Below are 18,868 nucleotides of genomic sequence, written 5' to 3' on the forward strand. Positions count from 1 at the left end.
TCCCTTCGTGGGGAGTTTGATTGGTAGCAGTACACAATAAAGTCCTGATCGAGTTTAATGCCCCGGGTAGTGACCAAGCCCATTTGTATAGTCCTCGGCCGCGGGACTTAAGACACAGAGTAACGGCCCTCCATATAATGCCATTAAAGCGTTCGACCTGTCCATTCGCCTGTGGCCTATACGGAGTAGTATAGCTAGAAGCGACATTATGCTGGAGCAAGAAGTTCCTCACATTATGGGACAAGAACACCGCGCCTCGATCGGTATGCACATAGGCCGGATTTCCAAACATAGAAAACAAGTTCTGCAGGCACCGGATAACCGTAGCAGCCGACATATCTCCGCACGGGAAAGCAAAAGGGAATCTAGAGAACTCATCAACGATCGTGAGTAGATAACGAGAATTACTCGAAGCCGGTGACGCCGGCAGTGGTCCTTTGAAATCCATCGCCAATCTCTCCCACGGCCTAGTGGCTTGGACTAGCGTGCCCATAGGAGGGTTGTAGAAGCGCGGTTTGAGTTCAGCGCATACGGAACAAGTGCGACGGAGCTGACGAATATCCTCAACGGAATAGGGCAAGTTACGACTGCGCATGTAATGAGTGAAACGCGTCACGCCGGGATGGCACAAGGTGTCATGAAGAACGCGCAGGTCCTCAAAAGAGGTGAGGCTCGCACACATCGCCGGCCGCGATAAAGCATCGGCAACAACGTTATCCCGCTCTGGGCGATATTTGATTGTGTCGCAGAAATCGGCGAGCTCGATCCGCCAGCGAGTGATTTTCTCATTCTTAATGCGTTGAGCATGCTGCATGTCGTACATAAATGTAACGCTCTGTTGATCTGTGATAATTTGGAAACATCGTCCGAGCAAATAGGGACGCCAACGCCTGATCGACTCGACGATGGCATACGCCTCCTTTTCGACTGACGAATGTCGCCGTTCCGCGGAGGAGAGAGTCCTTGAAAAGAAGGCCACAGGGCACCCCCCTTGAGAGAGCGTCACAGCTATCGCATGATCCGACGCATCGCTTTCCAAAACAAAGGATTTATTTTCGTCAATCGTCGACACAGCGGCGCCAGCGATGTCGGACTTAAGGCCATGAAAAGCGGCCTTGGCAGCAAGACTCATGGGGAACGCATCGCAGTCCACAAATGGGCGGAGCTTCGCGGAAAATTTTTGAACCCACTTGGAATAATGAGCAAACAGCCCGAGAGCACGCTTCAAGGAAGCACGATCGCAGGGCGGGGCCATGTCGAGCAAGGGTCGCAGACGCTCCTTATCCGGAGCGACAGAGCCGTGGGTCACGGTGTACCCCAGGAGATCTATCGTGCGAGCAGAGTAGCGACATTTAGCCTCATTCATAGTCAAGCGATACCTGTGCGCGACCTCGAGGAAGTGCTTCAGATTAGCATCATGATGTTCTTTGTCATACCCGCAAACCGTGAGATTATCCAGATAAACAAAGACACCGGTTAAGTTCTCCCTAGCGATGAGGTCATCCATAGCCCTTTGAAAACACGAAACTCCATTCGTGACCCCGAAAGGTAGCCGGGTGAACTGGTACAACCTCTGGCCTGATTTGAACGCAGTATAGATGCGATCCGCCGTGGAGATGGGGATCTGATGATACGCACTACGTAGATCGAGAGTGCTATAGACCGAATACTGTGCCACCTGTCGAACCAGGGAGTCCATTCCCGGGAGTGGGTAGGCATCCAATTGGGTAAACCGATTAATCGTCTGCGAATAGTCGATTACCATGCGTTTGCGATGTGATTCGGTCCGTACCACCAGAACTTGGGCCCGCCAAGGCGACCGACGAGGTTCTATGATACCTTCCTTTAGTAGCTGCGCAGTCTCTTCCGCAATGAATTGCGTGTCAGCTCGTGAGTAGCGTCGCGATTTAACCGCAACAGGTGTACAGTCTGTGGTCATATTGGGAAACAGCGACAGTGGCTCAATTTCCATCCCTGCAAGAGCACACACAGCAAGAGTATCAGTACCACCAAATTCCATTTCCAAGCACCCATGTCGCTGGAGAAAATCATGTCCTAACAAAACTTCTGCACATAATGCTGGTAAGACCATTAAATGCACATCCGGAAACATTCGACCCTTAATGACAAGCTTCAGTCGACATTCCCCCTTTGTGCTAAGCCATAGCCCCTGAGAGGCCATGAAGATTCTGCGTCTTGTCCCAAGAATCGGCCATCCATGTCTCTGTACAAGTCGAAAATCTACATAACTATCAGTGGATCCCGTGTCAATTAAAGCATTTGCAAAAATTCCTTCAATCATGAGTGGGATAATCCCGCGGGCCAAGCCAGGTGGCCCTGTAGATGTCGAATCGTCGAGGGGAAGCGCGCGAGCCTCGCGTGTGGATCCGACGCCAGCTAATGTCTTTCGTGCCATTGAATTTGCTTGTAGGCCAGTCGTGCCGCCTCCAGAGGGCGCTCATGCCACGCGCGAAGATCCCAGCTTTCGTGCAGTCAAACTAGATTGTAGGTCAATCGTGCCGCCTCCGGAGGGCGCTCGTGCCACGCGCGGAGATTCGAAGCCGGCGTTCACCGATCGGGTAGCCGATCCCGGAAGTTGGCTGGGCGTCGAAAGAATTCCTGTCAAGGACGGTCGTGCCGCGTACTGAAGTGATCGCGACACTTGTTTAGTCGGCGCGGCAAGTCTCATCAAGGTCGATCTCTCAGCTCAGCCCACGGAGAGGGGCGATCCCAATCAAGGTCGGGCGAGACACGCCGGGCGCCATTCGTACCGTGGGCGTGGAGATAAGCACATTCAGCGCCGAGCGTGCTCGCCAGCCTCGTGATGCTCGACAAACTTTAGCAAAGTGACCCGCCTTCGCGCACAAATGACACTTTGCTTCCTTAGCCAGACAAACTGACCTGAGATGGTTCCGGTTCCCACAGAAATAGCACTTAGCGTTACTTCCTGGCTTGGGTCCGGCAGCAGCTGCCGCCGTCAAACCCGGATCGGGATCCTCGAGGGTATCCGTTGTCCACGATTCCGGTGGAGGTGCCGGTGCTGCATCCTCGAACTCGGCGGTAGCACTCTCCGGTCGTGTCTGTCGAGATATCCCCGCAGTGACGTATGGGCGTTCATACGCATCGGATTGTTCCCGCGCTTCGGTGTACACGTGAGATAACCGAAGGGCTTCTTCTAGGGTCAAGTCGGGTTCTTCAAGTAGTCTTTGTCTGACGACCGGCGATCTTAGACCTGAGACAAAAGCATCGCGGACAAGGTCATCACAGACTTGTTCATGGGTGCGTACCGCAGGGGTACTGTCCTTCAGTAATCGTCGGAGGTCTTGAGCGAATTGGTCTCAGGTCTCCGTGGGCTGTTGTCGATGAGACGCAAGCAAATGTCTGGAGTAGACCACGCTTCGTTTTTTAATGTAGATACGTTTCAGCTCGGCCACAGCTGCATCGTACGTCGCGCACTGTTCAATGGACATATACACCGTATGGTGCACCTTGGATTGCAGCACTGCGAGCTTCGTGTCAGCAGTGATTCCCTCCTGGGAATTTAATTGATTATCCAAGATCTTCAGCCAATGTGTCAGCTGCGCGGCCGCGTCCATCGCCTGGGGGTCCGCGCCGAAGACTGGGACTTGGATCAGCTTATGTGCCATGTCGTACTCGTTCGGGACGAAGAGAGGAAACTGAATTAATTGTTGTGAGAAATCAAGATTCTACAACATTGTCCCAATAGTAGGTTTAATTCAGTTTCGATCTCTGGCAACACCTGTAAGAAATAATCAAGCATTGTATCAGTATTTCATAATCATGGGAGTAGCAATCAATTAGCAATTAGTGCAAGCAAGCCTGGATCATCTAGATATACGCACCATTCGAGTATACACTATCACACAGAATAAATGCCACAGGAATGTCTCGGAGCGATGTTCGTCCGAGTTCTTATAGAAGCCTCTCAGTGGTTGGAGACAGCATATCACCTGGGTTCAACTTAGACACAATTTCATTACACGGGAGTCCAAACCTGAAAATGCTGGAGGCCAAAGCTGAAATTGGAAAAACAATATAGCCTATTTTACTCTAGGGGGATCCCAGGATTACCCACCAAAAATATCGTTGCGATCGGTTCAGCCGTTTTTGCGGTACCTTCGAACTGACGGACAGACGGACGGACAGACGGACGGACAGACAGACGGACGGATATTTGGTGAATTATAGTAAGATACTTTAACACAACAAACAACAACAACATGCATTTTAAAGGCCATTTTCCTTGCTAGAGCGGGGGTTAGCCTTGCGGTCCCCATGACAATCTTCTCCATTTTGCCCTATTTTCTGCATCTCTCCTTGTTAACCCCCTTGCCCGCATTTCTTCTTCCACCATCTTTAGCCAAGTCTTTCTCGGTCTTCCCCGTCTTCTACTTCCTTCTACATTCATTTCCATCACTCTTCTCAACCAGTCACTTTCATCCTTCCTCAACACATGACCAAACCATCTCAACCTGTTCCTCTTCACAGCATCAATCACAGGCTCTATTCCCATCATCTTTCGCAATTCATCATTTGTCTTCCTCTCTCTCAACGATACTCCGCACATCCGTCGAACCATTCGCATTTCCACCCTTTCCAACCTTCGTTGCTGCTCTACGTTCATTACCCATGTCTCGCTCCCATAAATCAAAACACTTCTCACACATGCAGCATACACCTTTCCCTTCAGCTTCAACGACACTCCCCTCCTCATCAGCACGCCACTCAATTCCCGAAACTTCTTCCATGCACATCTCACTCGAGCAACCGTTGCCGAGTCTGATCCACCTTCTCCATTCAGCATGTCTCCGAGGTAGCAAAATGTTTTCACACCTTCCAGCTTCACGCCGTCTCCAAGATCCAACTCAACATTTCCTCCATCTGCAGCTCCCTCTGTGCACACCTTACATTTGAATGTAGCTGCCACACTGGTTAATGACCCTCTCAGACCACTACATTTTTGATGAACCCACTCAGCGCACATTGTACACTGAATGGAGTTCACTCTGACACCCTTCCTACACACAGCACAGGGCCACTTCCCAGTTCTTTCCACCTCACCACATGCTTTACCACTTGCCATCACCTTCGTCTTTCCGATATTCACCTTCAGACCTTTTGTCTCCATACATTCCTTCCACGTGTTCATCTTTTCCTTCAGTCCATCCATACTTTCCGCAATCAACACCAGATCATCTGCATACAACAACTCCCACGGTAAACCCTCCTTTACGTTCTGAGCCAGCACCTCCATCACAGCTACAAATAGTAGTGGACTTAGTACCGACCCCTGATGCACTCCCACCTTCACCTCAAACTCACCACTGTTCCCGTCCTTTGTCCTTACAGCTGTGCGCGCTCTTTTGTACATTGCCATCACTACTCTGATCAACCATTCCTCCACTCCTAACTTCCTCAATGCCCATGTCAATACTTTGCGTGGAACGCGATCGAATGCTTTCTCCAGATCAACAAACCCAAGAAACAACTTCTTCCTCTTCTCCATGTACTTCTCCTGAAACTGCCTCACAATGAAAAGCGCGTCTGTAGTTCCTCTTCCTGGCATAAATCCAAACTGCATTTCGTCAATCTTCACTTTCTTCCTTATCCTCCTCTCCAACACCCTTTCCAATACCTTCATTCCATGCTCCAATAACTTTATCGCTCGGTACGAGCCGCACTCCAGAGGGTCACCTTTCCCCTTGTATAGAGGGACGAGGGTACTCAGTTCCCAAACCACTGGAATGCGGCCTTCTTTCACCACCAGATTACAGATCTCTGTCATTCTCTTCACACCCCAACTTCCTGCTGCCTTCAACATATCTCCCACAACTCCCGTCGGCCCTCCCGCTTTTCTACCCTTCATTGCTTTTATCGCTGCCTCAACTTCCTTCTCAGTTATCTTCTCTGCCGGTCCTATAACTGGGTTACTCTCTATGTTGCCATCCCATTCATTCTCTGTATTCAACAGCATTTTCATATATCTTTTCCATCTTCCTTTAATTCCATCTGGGTCGACAACGATTTGTCCCACTTCATCCTTCAAGCAGCTCACCCCCATCACATCACACCTCTCTTTCGCTATCTGCTTTGCAATCCTGAATACTGCTTTCTGACCCTCTTCCGAATCCAAGCGTTCTCCGAACATTTTCCTACATGCCTCCTGCGCCTTTGCTACCTCTTTCTTTGCAGCCTTCCTGGCTGCCTTATAACTTTCATGCTCTGCTGTTTCTGCTCCCGTACCCTTCGCCTTCTGCCACTCCTTGAACTTCTTCCTCTTCTCGTCAATCCTCTTTCCAACTTCATCATCCCACCACCATGTTACCGAGTGCCTCGGTGGTCCTTTTGTCCATCCACATACCTCACCAACGGCTCCCAACAGACTAGCTTTCATTGACATCCAACCACTTTCAAGCTCAACCACATCATCCTCGACCCTACTCAGCCTCTCTTTTAATGCCTCCCTTACTGTCACCTCTTTCAACCTCCACACCTTCATTCTCGGTTGGTACTTCACCCGCCGAGCTCTCCTCGCACCTTTCACCCTTACGTCGCAGACAACCAAGTGGTGCTGTGAAACAGCCTCCTCCCCCGGGATCACCTTTGTGTCTCGGAGGTGCCCCCTATCTCGCCTACGTACCATCAGGTAGTCAACGGTTGTCGTCGACCCACCTGACGTGTATGTAACAAGCTTATTATCCTCTTTCTGGAACTGAGTATTACAAATCAACAAATCAGCTCCATCAGCAAACTCCAAAATCCTTTCACCTTCTCCATTTCTCACACCATATCCGTAACCCCCATGAACTCCGTCAAAACCATCCATACTCCTTCCCACATGTCCATTTAGGTCTCCTCCTACCACAACAACTTCCTCATCTTTCACGTTTTCCATCAGCTTCTCTATCGCACACCAGAACTTGTCCTTCTCTTCATCGCTCCGACCAACCTGCGGAGCATATCCCGAGATGACGTTCACCAAGAGCTTTCCAATCATCATTTTCACCATCATCAACCTATCACTCACTCTAGTCACACTCACCACACTGTCTACAAACTCCTCAGAAAACAGGACACCAACACCATTCACGCCATCCAGGCATCCTTGCCACACAAACTTGTATTTCTGTCCCTGCCTACCCTTCACCATTCTCACACCACTTCCCTTCCATCTCGTCTCTTGCACACAACATATGTCCACTCTTCTTCTGACCAATACTTCCACCACTTCTCCTGATCTCCCTGTCATTGTCCCTACATTCCATGTCCCAAACCTCAGAAACCGATCTCCACTTCGGGCTGTACCCTGCCCACATGTAGTTGTAATTGTCATGGTTCTCATACTTTAACACAGTCGAACACAAATAGTCTTTTTGGCATTTTCAAATCCATTCTATTTTGCAGTACTTGGACAAAATATTACAGCATTTTACGTCATCACGACAATCAAATATGCTACATGCTGACCCCGGCCATGTCCTTGTTTCTCTAGACTAAGGTGTTTTGTGATTTATTTCAGCAAGCCATTCATTTCTAATTTATCTATATATTTATTTAGGCTCCATTCTTTATGAGCTGACATGCAGGTAGTGGACAAAAAATGGAAATATCAATGTAAAGTCACTTAATAAGGCGTTGGCCACCGCATGCGGCCAGTGCGGCCTGCATGCACCTGGGCAAAGAATTCACCAGTGTCTGGAATTCTGCAGGAGGGATGCGGCACCATTGTTCCACGAGAAAGGCACTCAGCCCACACCTGTTTGATGAAGGTGGGCGATGCTGTCTCAGGCGTAGTTCCAGAATATCCCATAAATGCTTGATTTGGTTCAGATCTGGGAGTGAGAAGGCTATGGCATATGGATGACATCGGTGTCATTCTCATCAAACCACACACGCTCTGTGGATGGGCATTGCTAACAATACGTACAGGCAACCAGGCCAATTTTTATCCATGACCCGAAGCATGCTGTGGCTTAATTAACACATGGGCCACACATGTGTGGAAGCCGTTGCTTGGTGTCCCTCATTTACCCAGGTGTTTCCATTTTTTTGTCCACTACCTGTAAGTCGTGTAATTAAGTGATGGCGTGTTTTATAGCTTGCACTCTCTCTTTCTCTCTCCCCATGGCCGGTTCCACCAGCAGCTGTGTCCGTTATCAAACAGGAGCAGCTGTCTCCGCGTGGTCAGTCCGATGGTTCGCTTCCTCGCTCGGCAGCAGACATTTCCATTCTTCGAGGTGGGTTAAACCTGTACTGCTGGAGTGCTGGTATATGTTTTTGTGCTAAAGCAGCACGACTGTCTGCTGGGCCTTGCCTGTATGACTTGCATTTGATTGTTACTCCCTTGTTATTCTCGTGTAAGAGGAGTGTTCTTACTCCTATGTCTCTGGTTATGCTTCTTGTGTAAGAAGAGTACCATGCCCACATACCTTTTTATTTGCATTTTCTTTGGCAAATGTGAGGACAGGACAAGCAGACTGACTATACTTTCTGAAAAACTACTATTTTTGTGACTGGATTTTTCATCATTAGAGATTTCTTCCTACCTTGAGGTATATGAATGAGCAATGTGCTAAGTACACTCTTGCTGAGCGGCAATAACTTACTCTTGGGAGACTTTTTAAATTGCTCCTTCACAACCATCAAATCACCATGGCCTCAAGATTGTCACGAATATGGCTTTTCATCAGTTTGAAATCTGCATGTGCAAATAAACACCAAAGCATCCTCGATGTGTCCTTGGATTTCTGGATGAGAGGAAATAAAATGAAAGTGCAAATGCATTTTCATGGCATTTTGTCACAGATGTAACACCTTTAAGCCACTTATGTCTGTCAGCTATTTATTTCACTACTTAAAAGTCATTTGAAAGTCTTTTAAAACTCACTTTATTTAGCACCATCATAGCATGCAAATTCTACCTGTTATTATTTTGAAGAAACAGCATTGTTGATGGTGTTGCAGATGTCAGTCTCCGCGCTCTAAGTCTCCGCGCTCTAAGTCGCCATGCTCTAAATCTCCGCGACTCAGTCTCCATGACTCTCAGTTTCTGCGACTCTCAGTCTCTATATCTATCTGTCTCTCCCCTCCCCCCCCCCCCCTCCCTTTCTCTTCCCCTCCTGAATATATTATTTTACTAGCAAAAGTACCCGGCGTTGCTGGGTAACAATGAGTCGCTTCTTGACGGGAATATGAATGAGGGGGGGAAGGGAGGAGGGAGGGAGAGGGGAGGAGGAGAGGAGGGTGGCGGAGGAGAGAGAGAGAGAGGGAATGGGGGGAGGGGGTGGAGGAAAGGGGAAGGGGTGAGGGGAGGGGGAGGAAAGGGGGAGGGGTGAGGAAAGGGGGAGGGGAAGGGAAAGAGGGAGGGGTGAGGAAAGGGGGAGGGGAAGGGAAAGAGGGGCTTTGGGGTTGGGGGGAAATGGTAAAAACTCAAAAAAAAGAAAAAAGGGAAGGGGGAGGGGAATGGAGGGAGAGGGAAACAGTGAGGAAAAGAGAAGAGAAGGGAGGAGGTATGAACACCCTATCCCATGGAATTATGAATTAAGTGAAAAAATTATTATGAAGTTAAATTTTAAAAAAAACAACCCCAGAAGCAGAATCACAGCCTTGTTTAAGTAAATGAATATATACACTTAGTTATAAAATCGCTAGATATGGTAATTTTTGTCAGATATCACTCCAGATTTGGACATTTATTTAGTCTACAGCATGCAATCCTCATATCCGAATCCAGATTTTGATGATATGCTTCAATTATGTAATGATAATCGATCGTGTTTCCAAGGCAAGGAACATTTGTGTAGGCCGAAACAAAATGGCGGCTTAAGAACCCAGCGAGGTGCAGTGGGCTGACCAGATGGTGGGCCGCCATATTGGTAAGCCTTTTTCGGGTTGTTTTTTCTGCTGAGCACCTCGTTAATCATCTTCAAAAAGGGTGTTATAACACACCAAACACCCAGTTTTCATCATTGCAATCTGTTGGAGGTCCAGGTGTATGCATGCAAAGTTTGGGGCCGCTAGGTTTCATGGTTCTGGAGTTATGGAGGAGACAGACGGACAGAGGGACAGACGGATGGACACTGCCTTTTTATTATTATAGATACATTCACGGTTTTTTGCCCTTTCATGTTGGTCGAATGGTTTACATTATCCTTGGACTTTATTGGTTCTTTATTGTTGATTTGTACTTTATAATGCATTGAGCTATATAATAATATCGATTGATTTGATTGTTCTCACAGGCCCATCCAGCATGCAATTCCAGGAAGGAAGCATCACAAAGGGAATTCCAACGAATAAGATCAGTCTGGATTCTTCATTTTCAGGCTACCGGGGTACCATTTCACAGGTGATAATATGGAATGGCAGTGTGGAATTAACAAACACTTCAACCTGCACACAAGTTGTTTTGATGAATGTGTTCGTAAGAGTTGTGGATTTTATTTTGTACTGTCTAATTGGGTTTTTTTTTCAAATCAAGTTGATAATGGCAAGGTAATAGTAATATAAAATGTTAAAGGTAAAACTTGGATATTCTTGTATTGTATTGTTTATGGATTAGCAGGCTGTCCATTTAGATTATTTTGTTTTTGCACACAATGTGTGTGTGTGCGTTTGTGAAAAATCTTATAAATATTTACTTATGTTTGTGTGTCTATGCGTTTGTTTGTTATTCTTTCATGGCTGAACCGTAGCACCTGGAGTACCCAAATTTTGGGAGTACCCAAATACTTTAGGATCTGGGTAATGTTTTAAGCTACAACACGTTGGCCTTGGCATTTGTTTTGAGGCCACCAAAGGCTACTATAAAGTATATATTGGGATGTGGGGTCAGGCAGTGCTGCTGCCGGCCTACCGGCAGCAGCACTGCCACTGTGTGTGTGTTTGTAAGGTACCACACTGAGCGGAAAAAGATAACCACCATGAGGCCAATAGCTCCATAGCATTTCAATGGCCAACACGTCCCGAAAACCCATCTGGGCAGTGCTAAGTATCCATCCCCCCTTCACCCCTACACCCATTGATCGTGTGTGTGTGTGTGTGTGTGTGTGTGTGTGTGTGTGTGTGTGTGTGTGTGTGTGTGTGTGTGTGTGTGTGTGTGTGTGTGTGTGTGTGTGTGTGTGTGTGTGTGTGTGTGTGTGTGTGTGTGTGTTACCACAATGAGCGGCAAATTAATTAATGTGCTACCAGGGTGCTCTCTTTCTACTACATTTGTGCTTTTTACCAACTCCTCAGTGTGTTACCTTTTACTGATATTAATGCTGAGCTGCAAATCTCGTCCTTTTATCATCTCACCGTTCTTGTTGGACCGAACGGAGTGTGCAAGACGGTGTCGTGTATTTCATCACTTGTGGAAATCGAAGATTTTTCAAGCATATTGGTTGGTCTTGTGCATTATTCTGTCTGTGTGTTTGTTTGTCTTTTTGTTTGTCTGTCTGTTTGTATGCCAATCACCTGCAGGTCACAATTTTAAACTGATCTTTACGAAACTTCACCAAATGGTGGAGTTGTTCATAAGAATGAATGAATGAATGATCGTTTTAAGGCCATTTTCCCCGCTCGAGCGGGGGCTAGCCTTGCGGGCCCCATGACAATCATGGTTCCCTGTTTGAGGCAATGTTTTTATGGCCGGATGCCCTTCCTGACGCCAAAGACACATCACGCGATATGATAAAAGATCATAAGGAAGAAGGCTATTGATTTTGAGGTCAAAAGGTCAACATAGGCCAAATGTCAACATCTTTGTCAACTTTCTGAAATCCTCAATTTTTATCTGTTGACTTGAAATTTGAAGAGTATTTGCACATCAGGTCACTGCATTCAACCACCAATTATTTTTGAGGTCAACATAGGCCAAAAGGTAAACCTTGGCTAAAGGTCAAAAACTAAGATGAAGTTTCTAAAATCCTCAATTTTCATTTGATTGACTTTAAATTTGAACAGGTTTGCATACCCAGTCCCTTAATTCAACCACCAATTACTTTTGAGGTCCAAAGGTGAAAAGGACAACATAGGACAGATTTCTAAAATTATCAATTTTCATCTGATTGACTTTAAATTTGAAGTGGATTTGCATAACAGATCAATGAATTCAACCACCAATTATTTTTGAGGTCAACATAGGCCAAAAGGTAAACCTAGGCTAAAGGTCAAAAACTTAGATGAAGTTTCTAAAATCCTCAATTTTCATTTGATTGACTTTAAATTTCAACAGGTTTGCATACCCAGTCACTTAATTCAACCACCAATTATTTTTGAGGTCAACATAGGCCAAAAGGTAACCTAGGCTAAAGGTCAAAAACTTAGACGAAGTTTCTAAAATCCTCAATTTCCATTTCATTGACTTTAAATTTGAACAGGTGTGCATACCCAGTCACTTAATTCAACCACCAATTATTTTTGAGGTCCAAAGGTGAAAAGGACAACATAGGACAGATTTCTAAAATTATCAATTTTCATCTGATTGACTTTAAATTTGAAGTGGATTTGCATAACAGATCAATTAATTCAACCACCAATTAATTATTTTTGAGATCAATATAGGCCAAAGGTCAACAACTTATTTTCGGGATTTCGCAAGTACAGTGCTATGCATGACATATTTCTTATTTATTTGTTTATCCCATATATATATATACACACACACAGACCCCATCTGTGTGTGTGTGTATATATATATATATATATATATATATATATATATATATATATATATATATATATATATATATATATATATATATATATATATATATACAGTGGAACCTTGACTTACGAGTGCCCCAACTTACGAGTTTTTCGAGATACGAGCCGTCGCTCGGTGCGGTTTATTGCTTTGAGATGCGAGCCGAGATCCGAGTTACGAGCTTTCGCCACCCGGTCACGTGGTTATCTTGCCGTTCAAGTACAGTATCTCTGTCGTATAGCGCTGCATTTTAGTTTTCGCATTTCGGTTATTTTGAGTTTACGCCGCCAGGTGGGTTCCGGTCACGTGGTTATCTTGCCGTGCACGTACAGTATCTCTGTCGTATAGCGCTGCATTTTAGTTTTCGCATTTTGGTTATTTCGAGTTTACGCCGCCAGGTAGGTTCTGGTCACGTGGTTATCTTGCCGTTCAAGTACAGTACGTATCTCTGTCGTATAGCGCTGCATTTTTGTTTTCGCATTTTGGTTATTTCGGAAAATTTCATGTTCATGTCGAACATTTCATGTTCATGTTCATGTTTTCATGTTCATGCCATGCCAGGCCACAACTTGTTCAGAGTGCCGGCGATAGCTCGCCTTCTCTTTGTGGAAAACACGGTGAGATCCTTAACATCCAACAACTAATGGGACGCAAACAGGGCGCCCAGTTTAGCGGTACACACATTGATGAATCACCCTGCCTGTGATTCACCCATGACAGGTTATAGCTGGGTCGGGATTCAAACCCAGGCTGGACAGTTTTAGACTTTAGAGTCAAGTGTGCGTACCTCCAGTCCAGGCCATCCTGCCAACTTGTATGCTGCATACAGGTGAAATATAAAGCGCGAGATATTTTTATATATACTGTATATTTTTTTTAAAATTGGTGTGGTTTTTGGCGGGCTGGAACGGATTAATAGCATTTCAATGCATTTCAATGGGGAAATTTGATTTGAGATACGAGCAATTTGAGTTACGAGCTCGGTCACGGAACGAATTAAACTCGTAAGTCAAGGTTCCACTGTATATATATATATATATATATATATATATATATATATATATATATATACTAGCAGAAGTACCCGGCATTGCCGGGCGGGGGAGGAGGAGGGGAGGGGGAAGAGGAGGGGAGGGGAACGGGGGGGAGGGAGGAGGGGGAAGGGGGAGGGTGTGGGGGTGCCCGGGGGAAGAAGGGCCCCTCCCCCTCCCCCCTTCCCCTCCCCCCTCCCCTTCCCCCTCCCCCCTCCCCCCCTTGCCCCTTCCCCCCTCCCCTCCCCCCCTTCCCCCCCCTTCCCCCTCCCCTCCCTCCCCTCCCCCCATTCCCCTCCCCTTCCCCCTCCCCCCCCCCCTCCCCCCCCCCCCTCCCCCCCCCTCCCCCCCCCCCTCCCCCCCTTCCCCCTCCCCTCCCTCCCCCCTCCTCTCCTCTTCCCCCTCCCCTCCTCCCCCTTAACACCAGGGGGGTTGACTCAGCCTGTCATCCTACCGAGGTCGGCAAATTGAGTACCAGTTCACTGGTAATTCCCTGTGTGCCGCAAGAGACGAACAGGGTTGGCGGCACGAACCCGGAAGTCGGAACTCATTGTCGTCAAATAAATGTAGCATGTATGTTTCACTCTCTGTCACATGCCGTTGGTCCCATGTCAATCGGATGAAGTTGAAAAATTAACATTACGAAGTTTCTCTGGGACGCACTGATTCCGAATAATGAAGTTGAAAAATTAACGTTCCGAAATACGCAAATTACGCTAACAGAAGCGCTGGCGCTGCGAAGCGCTAGAGGGAGCACTGCGCTCCCTCCCTTCGATTCCCTCCCTCTTCTGCTAGCGCTTCTGCGCTAAAACGCTAATTTTAAAACCCGAAGTTTTTTAAAATTTAAGGTGTGCTGTAGTTGCTCTGAGACGTACTGATTCCGAATATGCCTTTGGGTTTTCTCTGCGATGAGTAGTTCTCGAGTTATAAGAGGACAAACAAACAAACATACTTTACTGGTTATATATATATATATATATATATATATATATATATATATATATATATATATATATATATATATATATACAGTGGTACCTCGGCTTACGAGTTTAATCCGTTCCGTGACGGAGCTCGTAAGCCAAATCGCTCGTAAGTCAAAGCAAATTTTCCCATTCAAATGCATTGAAATGCTATTAATCCGTTCCAGCCTCAAAAAAAAAACACCAATTTTTTTTGTTAGGTGCTTTTAAATAACAAAAATGTACTTTATAAATAACAAATAATGTATAAACAAGCACGACCTCGTATATACTGTACATAATACAAGAGAATGTAAAGAAATAAACTGTTTTATTAAGCAGAGGAGAAGAGCATGCCAGGTGAGGTGTGTGCGTGTTGTCGACTTGGCGAGGCAGTACGATCGTACTCCTTCTACGATATGTACGATTTTGAAGCAGAAGGAGTCCATAAAGGCTATAACGCCAGCCAAGGGCGTTACGATTATTTCAAAGCTCCGGACCTCTATCCATGAAGATATGGAGAAGTTGTTGTTTGTGTGGTTGAAGGAGAAGCAGCTCGCAGGAGATACCGTGACCGAGAGCATCATGTGTTTGAAAAGATTGAAACTCGGATATCGAGCACGGACCACGAGGTGTTTTTTCTTTTTTCTTAATCTCGGTTTCAGTGAACTTTTGCTCTGTGCTCACGTGTACTGTACCTGTACCTGTAATGGTACGTCAGAGGATGGCACCTGTTGTCATCATATTAAGTGCAAGATGTTCTGCATCGTAAGTTGGTACACCGTGGTCTTTCGGCGGTGTTTAAGCCGGCCGTCTTGGCTTCTGTCACCATTGGCATTGAGTCTTTCGATGTAGGTAGGTCGTTGTGTGCCGGTGCCTTGGCCGAATTCCTTCATTGCTGCATTGTTAGCTCACCTGGTTTTTTATACCACATCTTTGGTTATCGGACCAGCGAATGACGTCATCTCCTCCAAAGTATGGCTTATTCTCACTTGTCTTGGACGATCTTCTACTTCTAGCCTTCCACCGTGCATTTGGTGTCCACTGTACTTACTGTACAGTGCCTGGTAAAATTGATGTAATGGGTTTTTGACCGTCAACGCCATGAACCGTCATGAACCGCCATGAACCGCCATGAACCGTCAACGCCATGAACCGCTAACACTCAAAAGCCCATTTATCGCGCCTTATAAAGCAAAACGCAAACCGAAAGCCATGCCTCTCAAGCGAGGCGTGCTTCCGTGGTCACGTGATCCACAGGTGTAGCTCATTATACCCGCACGCGCGACACGCTTTGGCGGTCACGTGACCAGCCACTCTGGAGGCGGGGATCCCCGCCGATGACGTCACCGGCTGGAGCAAGGAGATTCCTCGCTCATGTATTTCGACGATTGCGTGTTTTATATCCAAGCAGAGATGCTTTCACGGCAAGATAACCGCGTGACCGGAACCGGAAGCCACAACCGGAAAATTCAAAGAAATAAATTTTTTGAGCTCGTACATCGGATCTCGGCTCGTATCCCAAAGCAACAAACCGCCCGAGCGACGGCTCGTATCCCGAAAAACTCGTACGTTGGGGCACTCGTAAGCCGAGGTACCACTGTATATATATATATATATATATATATATATATATATATATATATATATATATATATATATATATATACATACATACATACATACATACATACATACATACATACATACATACATACATACATACATACATACATACATACATACATACATACACAGACTTGGCATTTAATATGGAATTTTTTTGGTGGGGGTGAACTTACTTTTCAAGATGTCTTAGAACCAAAAGTTCATTGGAATTATGTTGAAATTATTCTAGATTTTGTTAATGTGACCTTTAAAAGAAACAAAAACCACATTTGACATTTCGAAACAAATAAATTGATCCTTGAAAGTGATGTAAACTGATATCGAACTCAATTCATGGACAGTACTGTGTTAAACTTCTGTACGTTTTCCAGAAGTATCTCTTTATTTTGCACATTAGCCAAATTGTTTTTTTAACAAAAATAAAAGTTAAATTACGACTGGGATTACAGACAGAAAAATTACAGTTCAGTACTTCGTGTAACCCCCACGAGCATTCAGGAGAGCACGTGCATGTTGAGGCATGCTGTTCACGAGATTTGCCAAGGTTTGGACAGGAATCGCTTGCCATGCAGTGACAATAGCCTGCTGCAATTCACGCACAGAGGTCGGCTGCTGGTCCAAGTGGTCGATTTGACGCATTAATTCTGCCCACAAGTTCTCTCTCGGATTCATAACCGGGGACATGGCAGGCCACTCCATATGCTCTACACCACAGTCAGCAAGAAAGTGTTGGATCATGCGAGCATGATGAGGCCGTGCATTGTCATCTTGGAAGACAAAGTTTCCTCGAAAGGCTGCACGAGCAAATGAAAGCAATGTTTCTTCCAGAATGGCCCTGTACTTGAACTGGTTCAGGTTTCCATTCAGAACAACCAGGTCAGTTTTGCCCCCTGCATGAAAAGCAGCCCAAACGGTCACCCCACCACCTCCAGCTTGGACTCTTGGCACTATACAATCTTTGTTGTAGGCTTCATGCACTTGTCTGCACACTCGGACGCGGCCATCTTGACGATAGACCAGAAATCTAGACTCGTCACTGAAGGTCACGTGATTCCAGTGTCCTGGCTGCCATTGACGGTGCACTCTGGCCCACTGCAATCGGCGCTGGCGGTGTTGTCTGGTGAAGCGTGGCTTTCTCAGGGGACGCCTGGCACGATAGCCTGCTTGAACCAGTCGTTGGTTGACTAGCCTTCTGGATACAGGCACATTTGTCAGTTGCTGCCACTCAGCCCTAAGCCGATTAGCTGACTTGGTACGGCCATTGCGGACTAACCGGTGTCGCTGGCGATAATCCCTCCTTGTGGTTCTGCGGGGACGTCCTGGCCTCGGTATTGGAGAAGGGACACCCCTCTGAGCATTTCGTTTCAGGATCTTTGACACCTGACCTTGAGTGATGCCATACTGCCAAGCAATAGCACGCTTTATCATGCCGTAATTTCGTAAAGCCACCACTCCATAACAAACAGCATTGTCGAGTTGACGGACCATCTCAGAGGAAGCGGCAATAACTTTTGGAGATGTGCAGCAGTTGTTTTCCACTAATACAGAACGCAACAACCCTTGTATACCCGACTGTGAAGTCAATCATCAAATGCACCTGTCCGTACATTTTGCCACGCCACCTGTGATATAATCCTGTTGTTGACTTCTTGCTGCGACAGACAATCAGTGACATGGTTCTTTTAACAAATAAATCACCAAAGTGTAAAAGAAACTCACCAGATTGATATACTGAGTTAAGAAAGTAAACCCAAGTCAAGAAAAAAAAAAAATTCCATATTAAATGCCAAGTCTGTAGAAGCAAAGATTTGCGGTTGGGAGTAACTCCAAATGACTCCATGGTAAGATCTCCAACCTTTAATTGAACAAACAATGACTCAACGTTTCGATTAACAACATGTGAAGCCACATGCCTCCGTTAATCTTCCTCAAGAGTGATAAAATCATCTCAACATCCCCTTATATGCAAAGTGGGCGGGGTATATGCAAAGTGGGGTGGGCAAAGCTGGACAGCCAATGAAACCGTATCACACCGCTCTCGTGAACGGAGACGTTATTGACCAAATTCAAAAATCAACCGCATGTTAACGGCTTAAAATAATCCTGTAAGCAATGCTGGATTATAACTCGTGTTTAGAAAATCAGGAACAATCATTACATTTAATTAAAAGTTAAACTTGTAAACAATTAAATTGTAAATTAAATTAAAACTGTAAATATATTAAAGCAAAAAAATTTTTAAGATAAAATAAAATTGCCATAATATCAAGATCATCACATGTGGCCCTATGCGGTAAAGGGGAATGCTGGAGGGAGGGGGTTATAGGGGGGATAAAATGGGGGGCGAACCAGGGGGGGGGTGGAAGTGGAGGGGGGGGGGGGGTGTTTGGGAGAAGGGTGGTTTGGAGGGAGGGGGGGGGGGAGGGGGCAACACGGCATACACACATACACATACACACGTCTTCTGTTTCTGTATTTTTTGCCAAAAACTTGGATAGAGCATATGACGGACCATTAAGAAGACGTGTTTTGGAGGCTTG

General features: G+C 46.1%; 1 protein-coding gene across 11 annotated transcripts in view; it reads left to right on the plus strand.

Moving 5' to 3' along the window:
• NCOR1 (nuclear receptor corepressor 1) overlaps window positions 1-18,868 on the plus strand; it is a 376,183-nt gene that overhangs the window by 193,679 nt on the left and 163,636 nt on the right. For 10 of the 11 annotated variants that reach the window (XM_078780340.1, XM_078780342.1, XM_078780346.1 and 7 more), the window contains 2 exons: window positions 8,163-8,258; window positions 10,263-10,369. In XM_078780340.1, coding sequence (XP_078636466.1) covers window positions 8,163-8,258; window positions 10,263-10,369 — 203 coding nt within the window. The remainder of the gene's footprint in view (window positions 1-8,162; window positions 8,259-10,262; window positions 10,370-18,868) is intronic. The other variant, XM_078780341.1, reaches the window with a different exon arrangement.

Source organism: Myxine glutinosa, chromosome 6, assembly GCF_964187855.1.
Source record: "Myxine glutinosa chromosome 6, kmMyxGlut1.1, whole genome shotgun sequence".
Classification (NCBI taxonomy): domain Eukaryota; kingdom Metazoa; phylum Chordata; class Myxini; order Myxiniformes; family Myxinidae; genus Myxine; species Myxine glutinosa.